Source organism: Solanum stenotomum, chromosome 5 (assembly GCF_019186545.1).
Source record: "Solanum stenotomum isolate F172 chromosome 5, ASM1918654v1, whole genome shotgun sequence".
Taxonomy (NCBI): Eukaryota; Viridiplantae; Streptophyta; class Magnoliopsida; order Solanales; family Solanaceae; genus Solanum; species Solanum stenotomum.
This window is the reverse complement of record NC_064286.1, coordinates 96106-114713: the sequence shown is the minus strand read 5'-3', so window position 1 is coordinate 114713 and position 18608 is coordinate 96106. Positions and strand designations below refer to the sequence as shown.

The following is an 18608-nucleotide window of genomic DNA, read 5'->3' as shown; positions in this document are numbered from 1 at the left end:
CTCAAAAAGTTTGCATTAATGCAAGCTATTACAACTGCATTCGTCAATAAATAAATAAAAAGTTACAGTCTCAGATAGACTTAGTTCAACAAAGCCCTAAATATGAACCAGACAACTTTATCAGCCGAGGTACAAGACAACCAAATAAGAGAAAGAAAGTGAGATTCAACCACCAAACGATAGAGCATTACATTAATCCAAAGGTACGACCTAACCGTATAAATTTGTAAAAATAAACCATTATCCCAAAGCTGACCCAGTCTGATGAATGTTTGGTCTTTTCTCACAGCAAAAAACAACTTCAGAAGAGGGAAATCACTTGGCCATCATGACCTTAACAAACTCATCGTAGTTAATTTGTCCATCGCCATCGACATCAGCCTCCCTGATCATTTCATCAACTTCTTCATCAGTCAGCTTCTCACCAAGGTTAGTCATCACATGACGGAGCTCAGCAGCAGAGATGAACCCATTCTGGTCCTTGTCAAACACTCTGAATGCCTCCTTCAGCTCCTCCTCTGAGTCTGTATCCTTCATCTTCCTGGCCATGAGGTTCAAAAACTCAGGGAAGTCGATGGTTCCATTACCATCAGCATCCACTTCATTTATCATGTCCTGGAGCTCAGCTTCAGTTGGGTTCTGTCCCAACGACCTCATCACAGTTCCAAGCTCCTTAGTTGTAATGCAACCTATTCAAAACAACAATATCAACATACTAAACAAGAAGGATCAAACAACATATGCTTCTGACTGCATTTCTATTTCCAATGCATACTTTCAAAAGAAACCAAATGTAAAGTTAACCATACCAGATAATTCAGATGATTACATCCACGTGTGGGTTGGGTGGGGGGGGGGGGGNNGGGGGGGGGGGGTTGACTAACTAGAGCCAATGTTCTTTCCTAGGGCCTCTATGTTATGCCCAAGTCTAGAAGACACATCTCATATGCTATCTCACAAAGTCAACAGTAAGCAGTCTGATAAATAATTAAATCAAAAAACATAGTGCCATAATACATATTCCAAACAAAATAACATGAATCTTTTAAGATATTTGCATCTTTCTGCTACACAAGCAAAGCAAGATCCAAAATGTTAAATGTGCAAAGCCAGTTCTGAAGTGGTAACTGACAAAGAAAAAAGACGGTCAATACATGTAACAGTTGGAATTCCAAAGAATACACCATCATGTAACACACAAACTATAGCTCTTCCTCAAACTGATATATTATTTAAACAGTCACTTCATCCCCAGCATCCCTTAAAAATTATATTAAATTAAATGGAAAAATAAAACAGCGTATATTGGGTCATTTTGGGTAAAAGACATTGAAGTCCGTCAAATCAGATATTTAGACCATTATTTGCAGCATCTTATTTCTGAAAGATAAATTTTTTGATAACCATGGTGTCCAAACCAGCTTTGGCGCACCTCGATTAATTCCACGGGATACATGTCACCTCCTCAGGTACCAAGTAACTTTGTCAACCAAGGCGGGGAAAAATCACCTAGTGTTTGAATTTGAACATGAGAACTCATGATTCTCAACTCACGTCATTGACCACTAGGCAAAGGATTTTGCTTTATTAAAGTAAAGCACAAGTACCATTTTAAATGCTTGTAAACTAATACAGAATCTGCAAGAGATCTACTCATACACGGCAACAATAAATACAAAGGACCTATAACTATCATTTAAAGCAAGTTGATATTATTAGCTATAAAGACAGAAACTTTGGCCCATATCCAAAAAAAGTAATCAAATAGGAGTACAAATTACCAATACAGGGTCAAAGATTCACCATTGTTACAAATAAGGCCCAAGATTGAACATCAATATCCTATTTTTTTTTCATGCATCCGACTAAATGCTTCGCATATAATCCTCTGATTTGCATTTTTCCACATCTTAAAAACAAAAATCTCCAATATTTCTAAACTAATAAATTATGGCACTCAAAATTGAATGAAGAAGCTCGAATCTTCCATTTTCTCTAATCGGTTTCTTTCTGAAGGGAAATATCATTCCTACACACCAAATCAATGAACTTTTACACAGATTTGACATCCACAAAATCATCATAATTGTTCCACCAAATCTAAAATCTAAAACAGAGACTAAACAGGAAGTCAATAAAGCCAGATCTGGAAAATAGAAATGAAACTTGTTGTAATAAATCGAAAAAGCTTAGAATCAAACCATCTCCGTCCTTGTCGAATAGGCTGAAAGCCTCCTTGAACTCAGAGATCTGATCATCGGTGAGCTGATCTGCCATTTCTACAAAGAAAGAGAGAGGGAGAATAAAGTTGTGGAATTGAGACAAGACAGAAAAAAAGATGTTTTTTTTTTGTTTTTTTTAAGCTTCTCGCCTCTTCGATTTCAGGGAAAACACACTACTTTATAATCAAAATGTTAGACTTTTCAATGGCCAATTAAATCTAAATATAAAATACCTGTAAATTTAGCCGACTTTCCCGCTTTACCCTTCCCTTATTCTCATTAAAAAAATACTACCACCTCCCAATTTTAATTTATTTTAACCAAATTATGGTTGTTAAACTGACTTTAGGTAATAACCTTTATAAAAATATGTAAAGTTGGTAAGTTTAATCATGTATAAATAATATAATTTCCATCGAAAAAGTTATGGTGAATCCCTAAATTATTAGTAGCTCAGTGTCCTTAACTATGCAAAACATCGCTGCATTTTTCCTAATGGAAGAAACACAGAAGATGACAGCTACTTCTTTATCAATGATACATGTAGGGTAAAGTAAAACAATGCAAACTCAATGAATCGATGACCAAGCTATAATGGAGGAAAATATGCAGTTGGATGTCTCTTAGCTTGATCCAAAATTTAAACGTCAAAGGGTTCAACATTTCAACATATATAAGGTTCTTTGCAATAAACTCGTTATAGAATCTAATATCGGTTGAAATGTTGTGTGTTGAAAATATGGTAATTTTGGTGACAATAGACAATCACTTATTGGCACTTTAGGTGTAGACAGTGTCAAGCAACAATAGATTTAGGCTCTGGGAGCAAGTGATCAAGATAGAGTTTCATTTCCAGTGAGAGCTCTTACACCCAACAACATAATTCCACAATTAGGGTTTGAAAGAGAAATGATGTATGCAAGTCTTACCCATAACTTTGTGGGGCAGGGAGGTTGTTTCTGATAGACCATTGGCTAAAAAAAAAAGATTTTCAATTACAAGTGCTCAAGCAATACAATGAATGGTCACAAATCAAACAAAATATGCAAGTCCCTTGAATTCAAATACTGTGGAATATTCCTTTCCATTCCTACGTTCAACAAGGATTAGTAAGAAGCCAAAGTAGATTGTTTATATGTAACAATCCATTTTTCTCCCACTATCTCCGCAACTGCTAAGAAAAATTCTTCAAGAAATCAAATAGTAGAACTTATTCTTGAAGAATAAGCAGTTCACTCGTCGCTTTGACAAATGCACAACCAAATAAGAAAAAAAAGAATATTAACTACCCATATCCTAAATATGAATAAAACCAACTTGAACATCTATTCATTCATCCACTAACAAATGGGATCTGAATATCTAGTTTTTCTTCACTGTACCCACCTAGTTCTTGTCAAAAATTTATAAACTAGGATCAATTCCCTTTAGATCAAGAAAAAGAATAAAAATCCCAACTTGACAAATCAATTCAAACACAAATGCAGAATTCCTGCGAAAAATATAAATAGAAAAGATTTTCATATTAAAATTACAAGAATCGATAAATAAAACAAAGAGAATTAAGAAAAGAAAATGCTTACCAAGATTGAAATAGAGATAAATTCCGATAGTCCACAAAAACCCATCAACTGTTTAGAGGATTAATGGGTCATAAAACTCGCTAATAGGGATGAAAATTCAACAACAAAAACTGGGATTTGATATAATAATGGAGGATGATCATCACTCGTTAGATTTGTTTGTCAATAGCAAGACAAATACAATATGACTCTGCATCTTGTAGTTTAGCTACTTATTATTAATAGTAATAACAATAATAATAATAAAGTACCAATACCAATTAAAATGAGAAAAAGAAAGAACAAAAAAGGTTCATCTTGATTCATGTTATCAAGATGGCGATACACATGAATGCAAATATTAGTAATTGTTTTGCTCCAAAAATTAAAGAATAGAAAAAGATATGTTTTTTGCCATTTGAAATTAGAATTAAGAAAATAAACTATGTCAAATAAATATTCTAAATAAACCTTAAAACAATTCTTTTGTTGACTTTCAAAAGACGAAATACAATAATAGCTATTTATAAATCATATACGTGACTTTGTAAATAACATTTGTGAAAGCTGACATATGAATCACATATTTATCAATCGTATTTGTGTTGACAATTGATTAAACAATTGTGTTTGTGAAATGCTATTTATAAAAAATTTATTTTTAATATGCGATTTAAGCACACATCATCTCAGTATGATACTATCAACTGCACGATAGACCATGAGTAAGCGCTTTTAGCAAGAAAAGAGTCATCCTCCTCACAAGGATCGACTCCTTTAGGTGCGAGGTGCGATCAACCGTGAAAAGTCAATAATAAAGAATACACTCTCCGGTAAGCGAAAGAAAGTGGGTCAAAGCCTGCCAAGGCGTCATGCCTCTCAGAAAGAGTGGAAAGTTGGGATAAGAAAAGGAAGAATTTACGCTCTTTCAAGAAAGAGATTATAGTCCTTTATGGCTCTTTCAACCCACCAAAATGAAAGGTTTGCACTGTACCTAACTAGAGAATCTCCTTCAGGTGCAAAGCGTAGGTCCTTTCACGGGAAATTTCCAACGAACAATTTCAACGAAATCTTTCAATTTCTTATTTACTATGTTCAACTATGTATTCCTCTATCCGTAGAGTATATTAAATGTACAAAAATGGCTATAACAAAGTTTCTCTTATTCGTATTAACAACTTCTCTGGGGAGAATGTTTTATGCGGTGCACTCAAATTTCTTCCATTTTATCGATTTTATTCGGATCCCACCCTTCTTCCGAAAAAAGGGAAGGAGAAGGATAAGGATCCACTCCCTCTTGTTCCTGTTTGGTCCCTTCCTTTTGGAAGCAGTTTCCATTTCTACATCTCTTTTCACCCTTTCTTCTATTTTTGAGGCTTCTTTCAATTTCTTAGTAAGAATGGATGAGGGTATTCTGCTAACCCCAGTTAACTTAGAGCACATTTAAATCATATTTCAACTATGCGTTTTGCATATTTTAGGAGGGAAATTACATCATCTCATGAATATCCTTAGATAATATGATTGTTCATTTATATATCAATAATTTGTTAATTCCACATTTTGTTTCATAGAAAGAAAAAATAAAAGAAAATTGAGATTAAATATTATGTTAATCTCTCTGTACAAAAATTACAACTACTTATTAAACATGTTTGAATAATAGATAATCAATCTATGAAGTTGTTAGTTGTGATATAATTACATAATGTTATAGAGTAACAATCTACAACTAAGCAAAAAGAATAAAGAAAAAAGAGAGAGATTGCTTGTCATGTTTACTCGCTTTGTTTTATCTGTTTTGAAGCATTTGGATCAACTTTGATTTCGTCATTATAATTCATCTGTAAATCTTCAGTCTCATCTGAACTTTCCAAATTCGATGTTGTTTCATCAGTAGAGGATATACCATCCTCAGACAATTCGAAACCATTGTCTAATGTTGTCAAGTATTGGTCAGAGGGTAAAGGAGCACCAGAAATAACAAAATCAGTCATCATCTTATCTCCCTCTCTCATGCGATTAGAGTAAGTGACATAATCAAAACATTGTGTGCATTTTCCTCCAAAACATGATTCAAGCTTGTCCATATCAAACAAATCTTCCATTACTTTTTGATCATTTGGATACACAAACTTCACTTTCTTGTATGTCCTCTTCTCAAGGAATGGTTTTACCAACTACAAAGAAAGAAGCATAATTCATGATGTGCAACAATGAAAAAATAAATTTACTGTCAAGTTATATTATTAGACTTACAATCCAGAAGGACTCAAAAACTTTTGGTGGATTATAAAGGATTGCAAGACCTAGCCTCTCTGGATAACAATCTTGCAGAATACGCGCTGTTTCCCTAGTCACTTTTACTGATATGCTAGACATGTTCCATCCTTCAAAGTCGATCAACCAAACCATTTGCTCTTGACCAGATTTTAGATCCAATATGGAATTCTCCATGCAATAAACTAGATATCTCATTTGCATCTCTACTGAGTAAGGATTCTGAAATGTAGGAGATCATATATATCAACTAAACATTACAATTAGTACAATTGATATAAGAAAATTTTGATAATTATTATTTCCTACCGGTATTCCAGGCTTCATGACAAGCACAGTCCTTCCATATTTGTCAAAATAATTGGCTTTGTAAACTTTTCCAGGTTCTGCTTGTTGAGCAATATCATCCTAATTAGACACAAACTATATATTATTATTATTTAACATGATGACATAAATGAATAATTATTGAGTGAACTATATATCTTCATTATTGTATTAATATGAAACAAACAAGCTTACATCAGTACGTACCCAACGGATCATGTTTGGTTTGTTTTCTAGTCTCCATATTAATGCTTCTTTGAGCATTTTGGCTGACCTTTTTGTATGCCAATTTCGTGCTCTCAGAAATCTTAGAATTGATGCATCCGAACACATTGCTGGAAATTTGTTAAGAGCAGGACCAATTAATTTTCTAACCTCATTCATCTGAATTAATCACAAACAAATGAATTAATTACTATTACATTTGAACACATCAACCTACAAAAGCAATTTATATTCTTTTTTTCTATTCTTTATTACTATATCATATTCTTATCTTACTACTTAAAAATAAATCCTTTTAATTTCATGGAGAACTTTTTACACATCAAATAAAATATTTATCGCACATGATTGTGAGGCTCTCTACATCAAATTCTAGCTCCTTAATTATAATGAAATGAGGCATATAATAATAATAATAATAATATTAATAATATATATATATATATATATATATATATATATATACGTGAAAAATAGATGCTAAATGTAATGTAAATGATCTCGAATTGAAATTAAATTAAAAAAAAATAATAGAGCGGGAACCTTAGCTTGCTGCTCTGTAGATGAGAGAGAGAATTCAACTCCTTGCGACTTTTTTGATGACATATTTACTAAGTCTTGATATAGAGAGAAAAGACGGAATTAAGCATATCAACAAATTAAAGTACTGCACAATAATAGTAACTATTAAAGGTAGCACAATGATCGAGATGATATATATATATATATATATATATAGATAAAATTATTTTAATAAAAAGAGAATAAAATAGTTATGACCACTTAAAATACGTACACTAAAAAAGGTTAGGGTAACTGTCTAAAAATGATTAAAATGAAAAATGACGGCTATGTTTTAGTTTACATAATTTTTGTACAAGTAATAAATCAAGAAAGAAGCTAAATTGTGCGTCTGTTTGAACATTAAAAATAAATAAATAGCAAGACATGAGATATACTATATATCTTTTGATAGAGCATAATAAGTAAAGATATAAACTTCAATGCACTGTTGGCAAAACTGAAGCTAAATGCTATTAGAATATCTTACTTTGTATCAGTGTTTAAAATAATATATTTAGTTGAATCACATGCAAAACATAAAAAGAGTGTCCATTATAATATCAACATTGTTAAAAGTTTATGCTCGATGGTGACTTTAATTCTTAACTATTTTCATCTGCGATAATTTTCTCATTTGCTTTTACATCAATAAAATTAGACATTGTCATGCTGCGATAATTAATCTACCAAAAGCATCAACTAATAAAGAAAAGAAAATATAGCATGTTTTCAGTTATGTTACAAAATTTTGAATATAGAGCAAGTCTTTCTTATTTTAACATTGTCAATCTAAATAAACAAACTTATTAATTTCACTTTACTTTATCGACTAAGAAGAGCAAACAGAGCAAAGTTATATCTCTCAAATGAATAAACAACCTACTTAAATAATAGGTCAATAAATAAATCTTACTCTTTGTCAAAGGAATTTAAAAAATATTGCTTTTACATCACCAAGATCGAACCATTTTTCGTTATGACAAGAAAATAAATCATGTTGTTAAATGCTTTATGATCGATTAAAATAGCACACACATGGAGAATGCGAACATAAAAAGAAAAGGAATAATCACAAGTTTTGCAATTTCAATCAACATACATACATAGATATATTATCAACTATACTTTCGTGTGCACTCACATATGATAGTAAAACTGCAATATACAAACTGAGATTCAAAAAATATTTGAAAATTCAAGTAATACACATTGAAATTTTGATGAGAACACATAAAAGTTATTTCCTCTTTCAAGAATTTTTCTTTTTAAAATAAAATTCAACGAAAATATGTTGTTATCCATTAAATCATGCTACTCAAATAAAAAATATCGTACATTAGCTTCTTATTAATTGTGCTAGACAATCAAAATGAAGGAGAGGAATAAACAACAAAACATTGAATATCATTATCCGAGTTAAAAATGTCAAAATCACCTTTTTAGATATATTGGTTGAAATTAAAACTCGAATAAGAAGTGATAGAAAAAACAATACATTACCAATAGAGTTGAGATTTGAAAGATAGAAGAAAACCCATAAGCAAGAAGAAGACAATTATTGTGATGCAGAAATTGTAGGAAAATTGGATAAATGTGACATATTTTATTATATATATGTGAAGAAAAATAAAACCAATCACATGTTTGCATCAAGAAAGCTCCGATCTTTCAGCAAGTAAATGGATGGTATAGAAAAATGGTTGACAAAAAAAATGAAAACCGATGGTTATAGGGACATCTAGTTGAAGATTCTTAACTACTTTTTGGATAATATCATGTTTTTAGTTTTAATTGTATTTTACATTACATTAACATAGTCAAATAGATACATACAAGTTTCTCATTATTAGTTCATATACCTTATTTCTAACCTCCCAATTTTAATTATCACATTCTTATTTTCATCATACCATATATTATTTGTATCACATACTGATTCTTATTATTCATTCCATCGGGTTTCGGATATTAATATTATTGTTTTTTAGAAATAAAGTAGAAAATTACACAGCAAATAATTTTAATAATTAAAAAATGGTATTCCTAGGAAAAGTTGCTTGACTTGTAATATAATAATTATACTATCAAGATAGAAAATCAATCTAATGGTTGTAGTTCCACCTAGTATCACTACCTAATGTGCTTGCTTTTCGATAGCTATTTAAGACATAATTCATTAAAAAAAAATTGCGAGTTTAGCTGCTTCATATTCACGATTTTGAAGTTTGGTTTGCTAATGTTTAAAATGAAGCTTCACTTTTAGCCTGTGGTTTTTGTCTAAAGTTTCATTCAATGTCCTAAATTCTTCAAGTGAATAGTCATCCCCGATAAATTTTTTAAAATTTCAGAGCATTCTACTTGTTTATAAGTTTGTATATATCGATAAAACTACGAAGGGAGCTGACAAGAAAATTAATAAGGCGTCGTCATTTGCAGCCAAAGTAGCCAACAAGGACATTCTCAAAACATTTCAGCCAGATCACATCAACAATAGTATCAGAACACACTGTAGGCCTCAACAAGAAAAGGCATTGCCTAAACACAGGCGTTTGAAATTTGGTAATTTCTGCCTAGTTGTCTCGATACTTTTTTAACAATACAAACATGGCCAATACATGAAATACATAGGAATCTAAAAGTTGAAACAATGACCTAGCTGATCCAACAACTAGTTGAATACAATCCTATGCAAATGGATTTCCGCTAATAGGAGCAACTTGCCCATGTGTCGGCACATTCCTGCACAAGGAACAATCTAGTGAACACTAGAATCTTTGTAAGATAATGGATACATCCAGAACTGCACTACACAGAAAGCAAACTCTTCAAGATGTTTTAAAACCTAAATACTATAAACTTAGAAAAAATTTAAAACATTCATATTTTCGTAATTCAAAATAACTCAAAAAAAATAATTATTTTTTGAAATAGCTATATGTGACGTCCTGTTTATCCCATCTCGTTCCATTCCGATATGTCTCGGTTCTATCTCGGTATATAGTGGGACGGGACGGAACCGAGCCTCCATCCCGGTAATTCCGGTCCGGTTCATCCCGATACCAGTCAACAACCCGGTCAAACCGTCCCGTTCTGGTCCGGTACCAGTTCATTCCGGTCCGGTGGTCCCATTCCAGTCTGGTGCCCAGCCTTAGCCACAAAACACACACAAATACACATTTCAACAACAAAATCTTCCAGGCTTTCTTAAGCACCTCCGTCTTATTACCAGTTCTGCCCACTCCATGTAATACAATTTTCTGTGAGAGATTTCAACCCCACTCCCTCCATATAAACTCATCACCTCTTTCTCCCAAGGAAAACACCAATGCGGGATGGTCTTCCTAAAATTTGTATCTCACATGATCACTCAGTCATCCCATTTCAAGTGAACCCCACATGATGCCCCAATCATCCAGCTTCAAGTGATTGGTGCCGTGGATAAAGACTACACGCTTGCAGATATGTGTTCTCCAAGGATGTTCCCCCAAAATATACACCTCTATAGAATTGTATTCTAGTAGCACTAACCCACATTATATCTAGTGCATCTTCAAATCTTCTATTCCCATATGTATTCCCCCTTCTACAAACTCACTCTATAAGATTTACTCCACCCTACAACCATATTTTGAAAATGGCAATCTGCCCCACCTTAGAACAATTAATTATCTACTAATCCATATTTCGTAGATATTACCCTTCCATAAATAGACTCCTCTTGAGAAAATCCCCACGATTCCAGAAGTGCCGCCTTGAAGGTGTGTAACCTTATAATTCAAAACCCCCATCAAGTGTGAGCCAATTCAGTATATGTAATTTTTGAATTGTAAAGAGATAGGATTAGAGGATTCAGATCAACTTTTTGAATTCTTAGGATCCTTGTAAGTATTATGCCTTTTGTTCTTTTCTGATTTTTTAAAGGTCCCCAAATGCTGAAGAATACAATGTTTACCAATTCTCAAAAAAAGTATATGTAATCCTGAGACTGCTTCAAACCATACTACTGCCTCAGATAGATGCTGAAGTTCTTTTTTTTTAATAAAGAAATAAATTACATAAAAAGAGGGCAAACCCCTACCATACAAGGTATACCTAAAAGATAGAAAACCTTACAAAAAGTGAGGATACAGTCGTACTTCTTGTTCCATCACCATTTATCTCAAGCCCCTCAAATTCTCCTTCCATCATCCTATCCATAACTATACGTAGTCCCTTAATCCAACACGAGATTCTAAAGGATACAAGGGAACACCTTGTCTAATTCCCCTCAAACTTCGAAAAAGCTTTCGAAATCTCCAAAAAGAAGGAACAAAGAAAGATTTCTTCTTAACAGAATCAGTATCAGCTCTAAGACCTTCATAATCATTTTAACCACTATATATGTCCCTGCAATTAGATTCAGCAGCCAGACACTGATCTACCACAACAAATCTGGTGAAAACACGAACTGTCACTAGATTAACTCGGCATCTAACAATCCCCATCTACTTCTTGTATGTTAACTGTACCTTTGTACGTATTATCATAAGCAATTCAACAGCACCAGCATTCTTGTGGACACACAAAATTCCCACCAGACAGCAGATACCATCTCCCAAAATAACCACACAAGAACAAAATATAAATTAAGTGGAAAGCCTGTCACAGTGTCAAATATGTTCAAGCATCTTCATAGTAGAGGACCTGGGCATTATGTTATAGTCTAGCAAGTAGAGAGCTAATATTGCTGATGAAATAAGATTTTACTAAAAAAAATTTGCATATTGTTTACAACGAAAATGGAAAAAGTAGAATGACTCACGATATTTGATTGCCAGCTGGTTGTGAGGAAACAAATAATGTCCCTACAGAGAGAGGACATATTTTGAGAGGCTGAAAGTTTGACAGAAGATAGGACTTTTTGAAAAAGTAAACATCACATACCATGCTGTCCAGCAGGAACATAAGTTGTTGCTGGGTTCTGAAGAAACCAAGATTCGGTCACACCACCAACAAAGGAAGATGACATCCCATCACTTGGCAATGCAGCCTGTAATGAGCTCATGTCCCAGTACTGTGGCTGAAATAAATCATTCTCACATTAGAATGCAGCAAAGCAACATTTTTTTTTAGGAAATCAAGTTTTAGAAGGCATTCATGTGTGTTACAGTCCCACTTTGCTTGATGGTACGGGGTTATTGTCTTCTTACATTGGTCTCCTCATGAGCTAATTTTGGGCTTGAATTAGGCTCAATGTCTACTTCATCACATGGCATCAGNGGGGGGGGGGGGGGTGGTTGTAGAGTCCCACATTAGTTGAGTAAGGGTTGTTGTCTCCTTTCATGTTTTTGGACAATCCTTACCTCAAGAGCTAGACTTTGGGATTGAATTAGGACCACCTAAGGCCTATTTTCTTTACAATGTGGCCTGAAATTTGGCCTAAATTCCTAGTGTAAATATCAGATAGATCATTTGCAGATCCAACATAAGAAGCCTCCTTTAGTATTTAAAGGAAGCAATTGACCCCTAAAAGTTCTTTTTTTTCTTGGAGGGGAGTGCTGTCAAGGGAGATTTTTCTTGACGTAGATGGACTCGGATAACCAAAAACAAAATGTCAAATTCTCACACTATATTTTTCAGAAAACAATATAACGAAAAATGTGATTTACCATATTGCTGCATTCCATGTCAGCATCGTAAGGAAGATCAAATGGGTTATTGGACTTCTGCTCATTTGCATGTGAATGCACTCCTGTCTGTTAATAAGAACCTTATGTCTAAGAAGCAGGAAACAGCATACTGATATCTAGATGTTTAAAAGAGTGGCCAAGCACAGGTGAGTAAATTAACTGACCGCTACAGGAAGAGTGGACAATCCAGAGGACGAGGCACTGACATATGATGGAAAACTAGTAATAGGATATCCACTATCCAGCACAGCTCTTTGACTTTGACCTGTTGCTACATTCTGCAGAATAGAAGTCTTTAAAAGCAAAGGGAAGAAGCAAACTCATAAATTTTAACCATACTAGGAAGATAATACCTCTACTCCTCTTAAGCCCATGTACTGATCATCAACTAGGTCATGGTTCATTACAACTTGTTCCTTACTATTAGGCAAACTCTTGAGAGCTAAGTGGTCATTAGAAACATCAAAGGCACTCCACAACTGCCAAAGACGAGTAAATATTATCCGACCTCATAAATTAAAGGGTTTCACATAAAAATGATAATAAATTAAGCAGAAGTTGTCAAGAGATGATTTTCAACTCATAAATTGCTTGTGCCACTTCCCAAACTCAATAAGAGTACACTTACGTCAGTACTTCTTTCACTTGGAGTTGCTTCAACATTCTGCACACCTCCATGTAATGGAGCAGGCATTGATAAATTTAATGCACAACCAGTGGAGTCTCTAACGGCTGGTCCATGAGGAGCAGATTCTATTGGTGATGGCCATTGCATGACAGAGAAAGTTGGGTCCGAATTCGGTTGAGAATCACCCTTTAATTGAATCTTGTTGGAGGTAAAGTTATTACTTCCAGGGAGTGTCACGTGCTGAGGCACATCAAATGTTGCCCATCCATCATTTCTCTCTGGATCCACATCCAATGACTTCTCAGTGACCGATTGTTGCTGTGTCTTTTCAGGTAAAAAGTCAAAAGAAGTATGGCCATAAGCAGGTGTCGGTGCCAGGGTGAACTGTTCGATGCCTGTTGTTGCTGCGTGCCGCTGCATATCAAATGTTGCCCATCCTTCATTTTTGGAAGTGACTTCACATGATGGTTTTTCATCAGCACTTGCAGCTGAAGGCAAATTTGGCACCTCCGAGAAAAAGTCCAAAGATGAAGGTGGGAGAGTGAGCGATGGTTGATGTGAATTACCAATTGGACCAGTAGAAATAGATGGCTGAAATAAATCTATGGAGCCATTTGGTGATGACACTGGCAAATGAGACTTTGTTGGAATTGTAGGTGGAGCGTTTTGAGCAACTGAGGGAGCATTGAACAGATCAGGGCCATCTGGATTTCCGGGTCCCACTGATCGTGGCAAAGAGGGGAAAGTTGACAATTTACTAGAGTGAGTCTCTATTGATTGCTTTGATTCTGAAGTAACATCCGCTAAACCAACAGAATTTACAGACTTGAATGACAAGGAATTGCTGTCAAAGGATTCAAAACTTCCAGAAGACGCAGTTCTCTGATTTAACAAATACCATCATGTCAGTTTCACAAGGAAATGCTGCAGTGAAAAGAACAAGTAGCCTTTTTCTATAAGTCAAATAGAAAGAAATCTGAGTTCCACTTGCATGATCATAATATCCAAATTACATTTCATCAATCATGAATTTAACATGCTCAATGATTTATCTTCAATATGTATCATAATCGAGAACAAAACCCCTTTTGAAAAAAAAATATAGTAAACCCAAAAGATATGTATAGTAAGTCTTAACTATCCCACCTCACTAAAAGCTTCTGTAAGATTGTCACTTTTCAACTCACAAGCAGATGACTGTCAAGTGTCATGCCATCACATTTCCTTCTTTCTTTTATTTTTATGAAAATGGCTATTTTCTTGTGTGACCTTTGGCACCTCCACTTAGAAATCAATCTATTATAATATGTTGAGATAAAAATGTTAAAACTCTCTGCATTCTGCCCACATGCTTTGCTAAGGTTCATTGGTTGTTCATGGACAATGAAGGGCCCTTCTTGTTTAGCTTGGAGAGCCATATTATCATGCCCATTTATGACATGTAAGGACTAAACCAGAAAGAGAAGAATAAATTCCTTAATAGCATATTCTCATTAGTAAGGATGCTCTAACCAGGAACTCAACCAGAAAGAGGAGAAAAAGATAACTTAACAGCATATTCTGATTAATAAGAACACCCCTAATCCAGAGCTGAATATGCTCCACCAATGAATAACAAATTAATTTGAAGTTTAACATAGGTAAATAAGTAATAATTAAATGACCTGTGCTCGTAATATTCTTCCAGCATCTTTCTTGGCATGCCGTACATCTTCATATGAAATATCCCTTGAGGTGTCACTTAAGGGACTTCCGATGCCTCTCTGAAAGTTGGGACTCTGTGCTACAGACCTGAATGGATCACCTCCACTAGACACAGAGTAATCTGAAGCTCTGGGATTAGATCCTTCATTACCAAACCTATCATCATACATATGATCACTTAAACGACTAGGACTCAAGAAACTTGACACCTTTCCTTCGTAAAGTCCCCGATCTGATCCTGGCTTTCTAGAGAGTGCTGGTGCATTTTTCCCATAACGCCGTTCTTCATACTGAAAGTCATATGGTGGACTTTGAGAATAGGAATGATAAGAACTTGCTCTCCTCATATCATCGTCGTGGTTTCTCAAGTTCTGACAACTCAATGGATATTGAACACATTAGTCTGGACCCAGTGTTGATTTGAATATTATGACTAAATCATAGCTAGAAGTTTCAAGAAAAGTTCTAGTCTAAAGTACTGCATAGACAAAATATTACTCCAGATATAGTACCTGGGTATCTCTAGGAGGTCTATCAGAGGACTGCACCCCAGCATATTTTTTATCAACATAGACGGTCTTTATAAATTCCCTCACTTTATCAACATTGCTGATGAGAAAAGAAAGTTAGGATTTTGTATCTTGAGGTTGTAAATTTACCATGAACCTAATAATCTACTAACAGTAACTTGCTAATCTTGTACCTGTTATTAGGAAGCCACTGACTTTGTGGGTCCCAACTTTTTAAATATATCTCTCTGGCCCGCTGAAAAAGTAAATACAGGACAAGAGAATCTTAACTTCAAAGTGAAGAAGAACCAGCAATTATTTTACCTGATTTTTTTATCGGTAAAGAGTACAATAGTTTCACCTGATTACCACCCTGTTGAAGAGCTTCCACTTCTTGGGAAGTAAACTTAGACATGGAAACTGACTTCACACGGTGAGTAAACTCACGACTGCAATGGTAAGATGAAACATTTTAACTTTCACTTCCTGATGTACAGGACTTCAAGTTTACAAACATAATAGAAAAAACATCACAAGCAGACACGAGAGGAACTTAAAATTTTACTTTACCACTGTTTTTATTTGGACAATGCTTAGACAATGAATTTAGATGAACATCACTAACCTGTTGCACCCTCACATGATAGTTAAAAATTAACACAAGGATGGACCTTTTCTTTTTTATGAAGTAATAAGAAAAAGGATGGGCATTTTCTTATCACAAAATGCCAAACTAATTTTTCAGGACATTAGTCCAATAGATTTCAGACAGATTGACTCCTGAAGCAGCTAAAATTAACTACTTAGCTGCATGCATAACAGGTAAAATTTTGGCCTATGCATTTTGAAATTAGCTACTCCGCTGTAGTTAGAAAATAGAAGTGCCAGTGCATTTTACAATTCTGAACAGAAGAAACCCTCTTGAATACCCCCAGCAGCTTTCCCTACTTTATTTCTGGACTACGCTGAAAGTATAGAAATTGTACAGTATAGACATAAAGAGGAGCAAGACCCCCCCTCCCCCCCTCTCTCTCAAACCAGGTTCCCGTACACATTATGCAACTAAAGATGTAAAGAGCATGCAAAATGGTACACTTACTGTATTCCGCTGCATGTCATGCAGACAAAGGTCCAAAAGTTTGTGCACACATACTGGGGACCCTGCACATCGTAATAGATGCAATGATTGATTGATTCAAAATGAAAACGAGAGCCAAAACTATTGACTAAAATAGTGAACAGAGGATAAACAGATTGGTGACATTAGCTTTCTACTGTTCATCTCAAGGAACTACTCCTCCGATTCTTTTCCCGGTAACTATAGCCAATAAGTTTGTTCCAAATTTTTGTCACTTCAGAATACCAAGGCGGCATTATTTATTCTCAATTTCACTCTTACTACTTCAAGAAGGCATATAGTCATTGATTACTCATTTAAGAAAGAGATATGAGTCGAATACCCCTCATAACTAATGTGAGTTTCCTTGATGGCATCAAGAGGATGAAGTGAGTATGAAAGAGAATGTGTTAACTCCTGCTATCAAATGGTTTTCTTAATGAGTGTGCCAAAACCTCTAAAGATAGATAAAAATGACCTAAGGTGTAATTTGTGCCAGTTTCTTGTTTTAAGTTATAGTGCTCATTTCTTTATGTAAACACAAATATGAAGCAAACAATATGAGAATAATTATAAGAGGCAAAACACCACTGATGCATAAGTACATTCTACTGGGAAAATATATATCAGTCATACAACCCATCCTGAAATTTGTTGGGTTTGACTTGATTACATGAATCCCGTATACATTATACTTTCTTCTGGTTCATTTCATTCCAATACATAAAAAAAAAATCATCTTTTAATACAAATTTAACGGTCCAAGAAACTTAAGGTCCTCTTTTTGATAAAAAAACTTAAGGTCCTTTTAATTCAACACTTGTATCTACCCTATTCACGTCCAGTTCATTCTGGTATTAAAAGTTGTCCTTTTAAGACAAAGTAGAGATTCTCTTAATGTCACACTTATCCTACCGTATCCACGTCTATTTCATTCATTACTTAAATCTCATCTTTGAACACAAAGTAGGGGTTCTCTCAAATACCTCTCCTCTACCTACCTTTTCATTGGAATACAAAAGTTTGCATTTTTACCTTATTCATATCCATCTCATTCTAACAATTGTATTTTCAAACAAATTAAAGGTTCCCTAAACTTTAACAAGAACAAAATGATGAACATGAAAAATGAAAGTAAAGTTGAAAATTAAAAGAAAAGATAGAGAAATGAATAGAATAAGAAACCAAGCTATTGCAGTTGATGCATTTGCGATTGGGAGGGAGCTTGAGAAGCCCTCTTATTATCTTCTCGTTCCTCTCTTCTTCTCTCCTGCTACTCATGCTTGTAGGTTTGTTTCCCCCAATAAAAAAATTGAATTCCCCCAACAAAATTGGGGGAAATTGATTGAAAAAAACCTAGGGTTTTAAGTATGGATTTTGAATTTTGTGAAGGAGGAATGAAGAGAGAGGCATGAAGCAGCTCTCGCTCTCGCTCTCTCTCCGCCTTCAGATTTCAACTTGAGGTTCTTTTTTTCACTACTGCTGTGCCGTGGTCTATATTCAAATTGCTAATCATTTCTTTTTAAAAAATCTTGTCATCATGTGTTTGTGTCGTCAAAAAACACCACAATAATACTTCCTTTTCACATTTTTTTTATAAATAGTTAGATTTGTCATTTTATATAATCAATGCATAAATTATCATATTATTTCTATTATACTCTTAATAGAGTAGTTAATTAGTCTTATAAATATATATTTTGACCAAGCTAGAAAAACTAATAAGTAATCATATTCAGTGGAGTAGTACTTCATACATTGATTAATTACTCTCTCCATTCACTATTCTATAAAATTTGAT

At 34.3% G+C, this 18608-nt stretch overlaps 3 protein-coding genes across 4 annotated transcripts; all 3 read right to left on the bottom strand.

Annotated features, from left to right (window-relative positions):
* Positions 1-290: 290 nt before the first annotated feature.
* On the bottom strand, positions 291-2405 carry LOC125865422 (calmodulin). Its single transcript, XM_049545618.1, has 2 exons — positions 2202-2405; positions 291-689 (listed from the first exon to the last, which is right to left on the bottom strand). Exons 1-2 carry the CDS (start codon positions 2275-2277, stop codon positions 316-318), a joined length of 450 nt encoding a protein of 149 aa, XP_049401575.1. The 5' UTR covers positions 2278-2405; the 3' UTR covers positions 291-315.
* Positions 2406-5562: 3157 nt separating this feature from the next.
* Positions 5563-6776, bottom strand: LOC125865339 (uncharacterized). Its single transcript, XM_049545539.1, has 4 exons — positions 6599-6776; positions 6374-6472; positions 6044-6286; positions 5563-5964 (listed from the first exon to the last, which is right to left on the bottom strand). Exons 1-4 carry the CDS (start codon positions 6773-6775, stop codon positions 5563-5565), a joined length of 921 nt encoding a protein of 306 aa, XP_049401496.1. The 5' UTR covers position 6776.
* A 2913-nt stretch (positions 6777-9689) lies between these two features.
* On the bottom strand, positions 9690-18288 carry LOC125865416 (probable ADP-ribosylation factor GTPase-activating protein AGD14). Of its 2 annotated transcripts, none has more exons than XM_049545611.1 (13): positions 17993-18288; positions 16790-16851; positions 16052-16139; positions 15885-15946; positions 15694-15790; positions 15142-15552; positions 13478-14359; positions 13203-13328; positions 13014-13127; positions 12829-12915; positions 12104-12239; positions 11982-12024; positions 9690-9919 (listed from the first exon to the last, which is right to left on the bottom strand). In XM_049545611.1, exons 1-13 carry the CDS (start codon positions 18086-18088, stop codon positions 9865-9867), a joined length of 2259 nt encoding a protein of 752 aa, XP_049401568.1. In that variant the 5' UTR covers positions 18089-18288; the 3' UTR covers positions 9690-9864. The 2 variants fall into 2 exon arrangements, with proteins under 2 accessions (XP_049401568.1, XP_049401569.1); XM_049545612.1 differs by having other exon boundaries at positions 12104-12233.
* Between the last annotated feature and the right edge of the window lie 320 nt (positions 18289-18608).

Excerpts from the sequence above, each read along its gene's own strand:
- LOC125865339 (XM_049545539.1), bottom strand. The coding sequence starts at position 6,775 with ATGAATGAGGTTAGAAAATTAATTGGTCCTGCTCTTAACAAATTTCCA. Across the intron at positions 6,473-6,598 it reads AACCAAACATGATCCGTTGG|GATGATATTGCTCAACAAGC; the intron begins GTACGTACTGAT and ends GTGTCTAATTAG. Across the intron at positions 5,965-6,043 it reads TTTTTGAGTCCTTCTGGATT|TTGGTAAAACCATTCCTTGA; the intron begins GTAAGTCTAATA and ends CTTTCTTTGTAG.
- LOC125865422 (XM_049545618.1), bottom strand. The coding sequence starts at position 2,277 with ATGGCAGATCAGCTCACCGATGATCAGATCTCTGAGTTCAAGGAGGCT. Across the intron at positions 690-2,201 it reads ATTCGACAAGGACGGAGATG|GTTGCATTACAACTAAGGAG; the intron begins GTTTGATTCTAA and ends TGTTTTGAATAG.
- LOC125865416 (XM_049545611.1), bottom strand. The coding sequence starts at position 18,088 with ATGAGTAGCAGGAGAGAAGAAGAGAGGAACGAGAAGATAATAAGAGGG. Across the intron at positions 12,240-12,828 it reads ACATGGAATGCAGCAATATG|CCACAGTACTGGGACATGAG; the intron begins GTAAATCACATT and ends GATTTATTTCAG. Across the intron at positions 12,025-12,103 it reads TGTTCCTGCTGGACAGCATG|GGACATTATTTGTTTCCTCA; the intron begins GTATGTGATGTT and ends CTCTCTCTGTAG.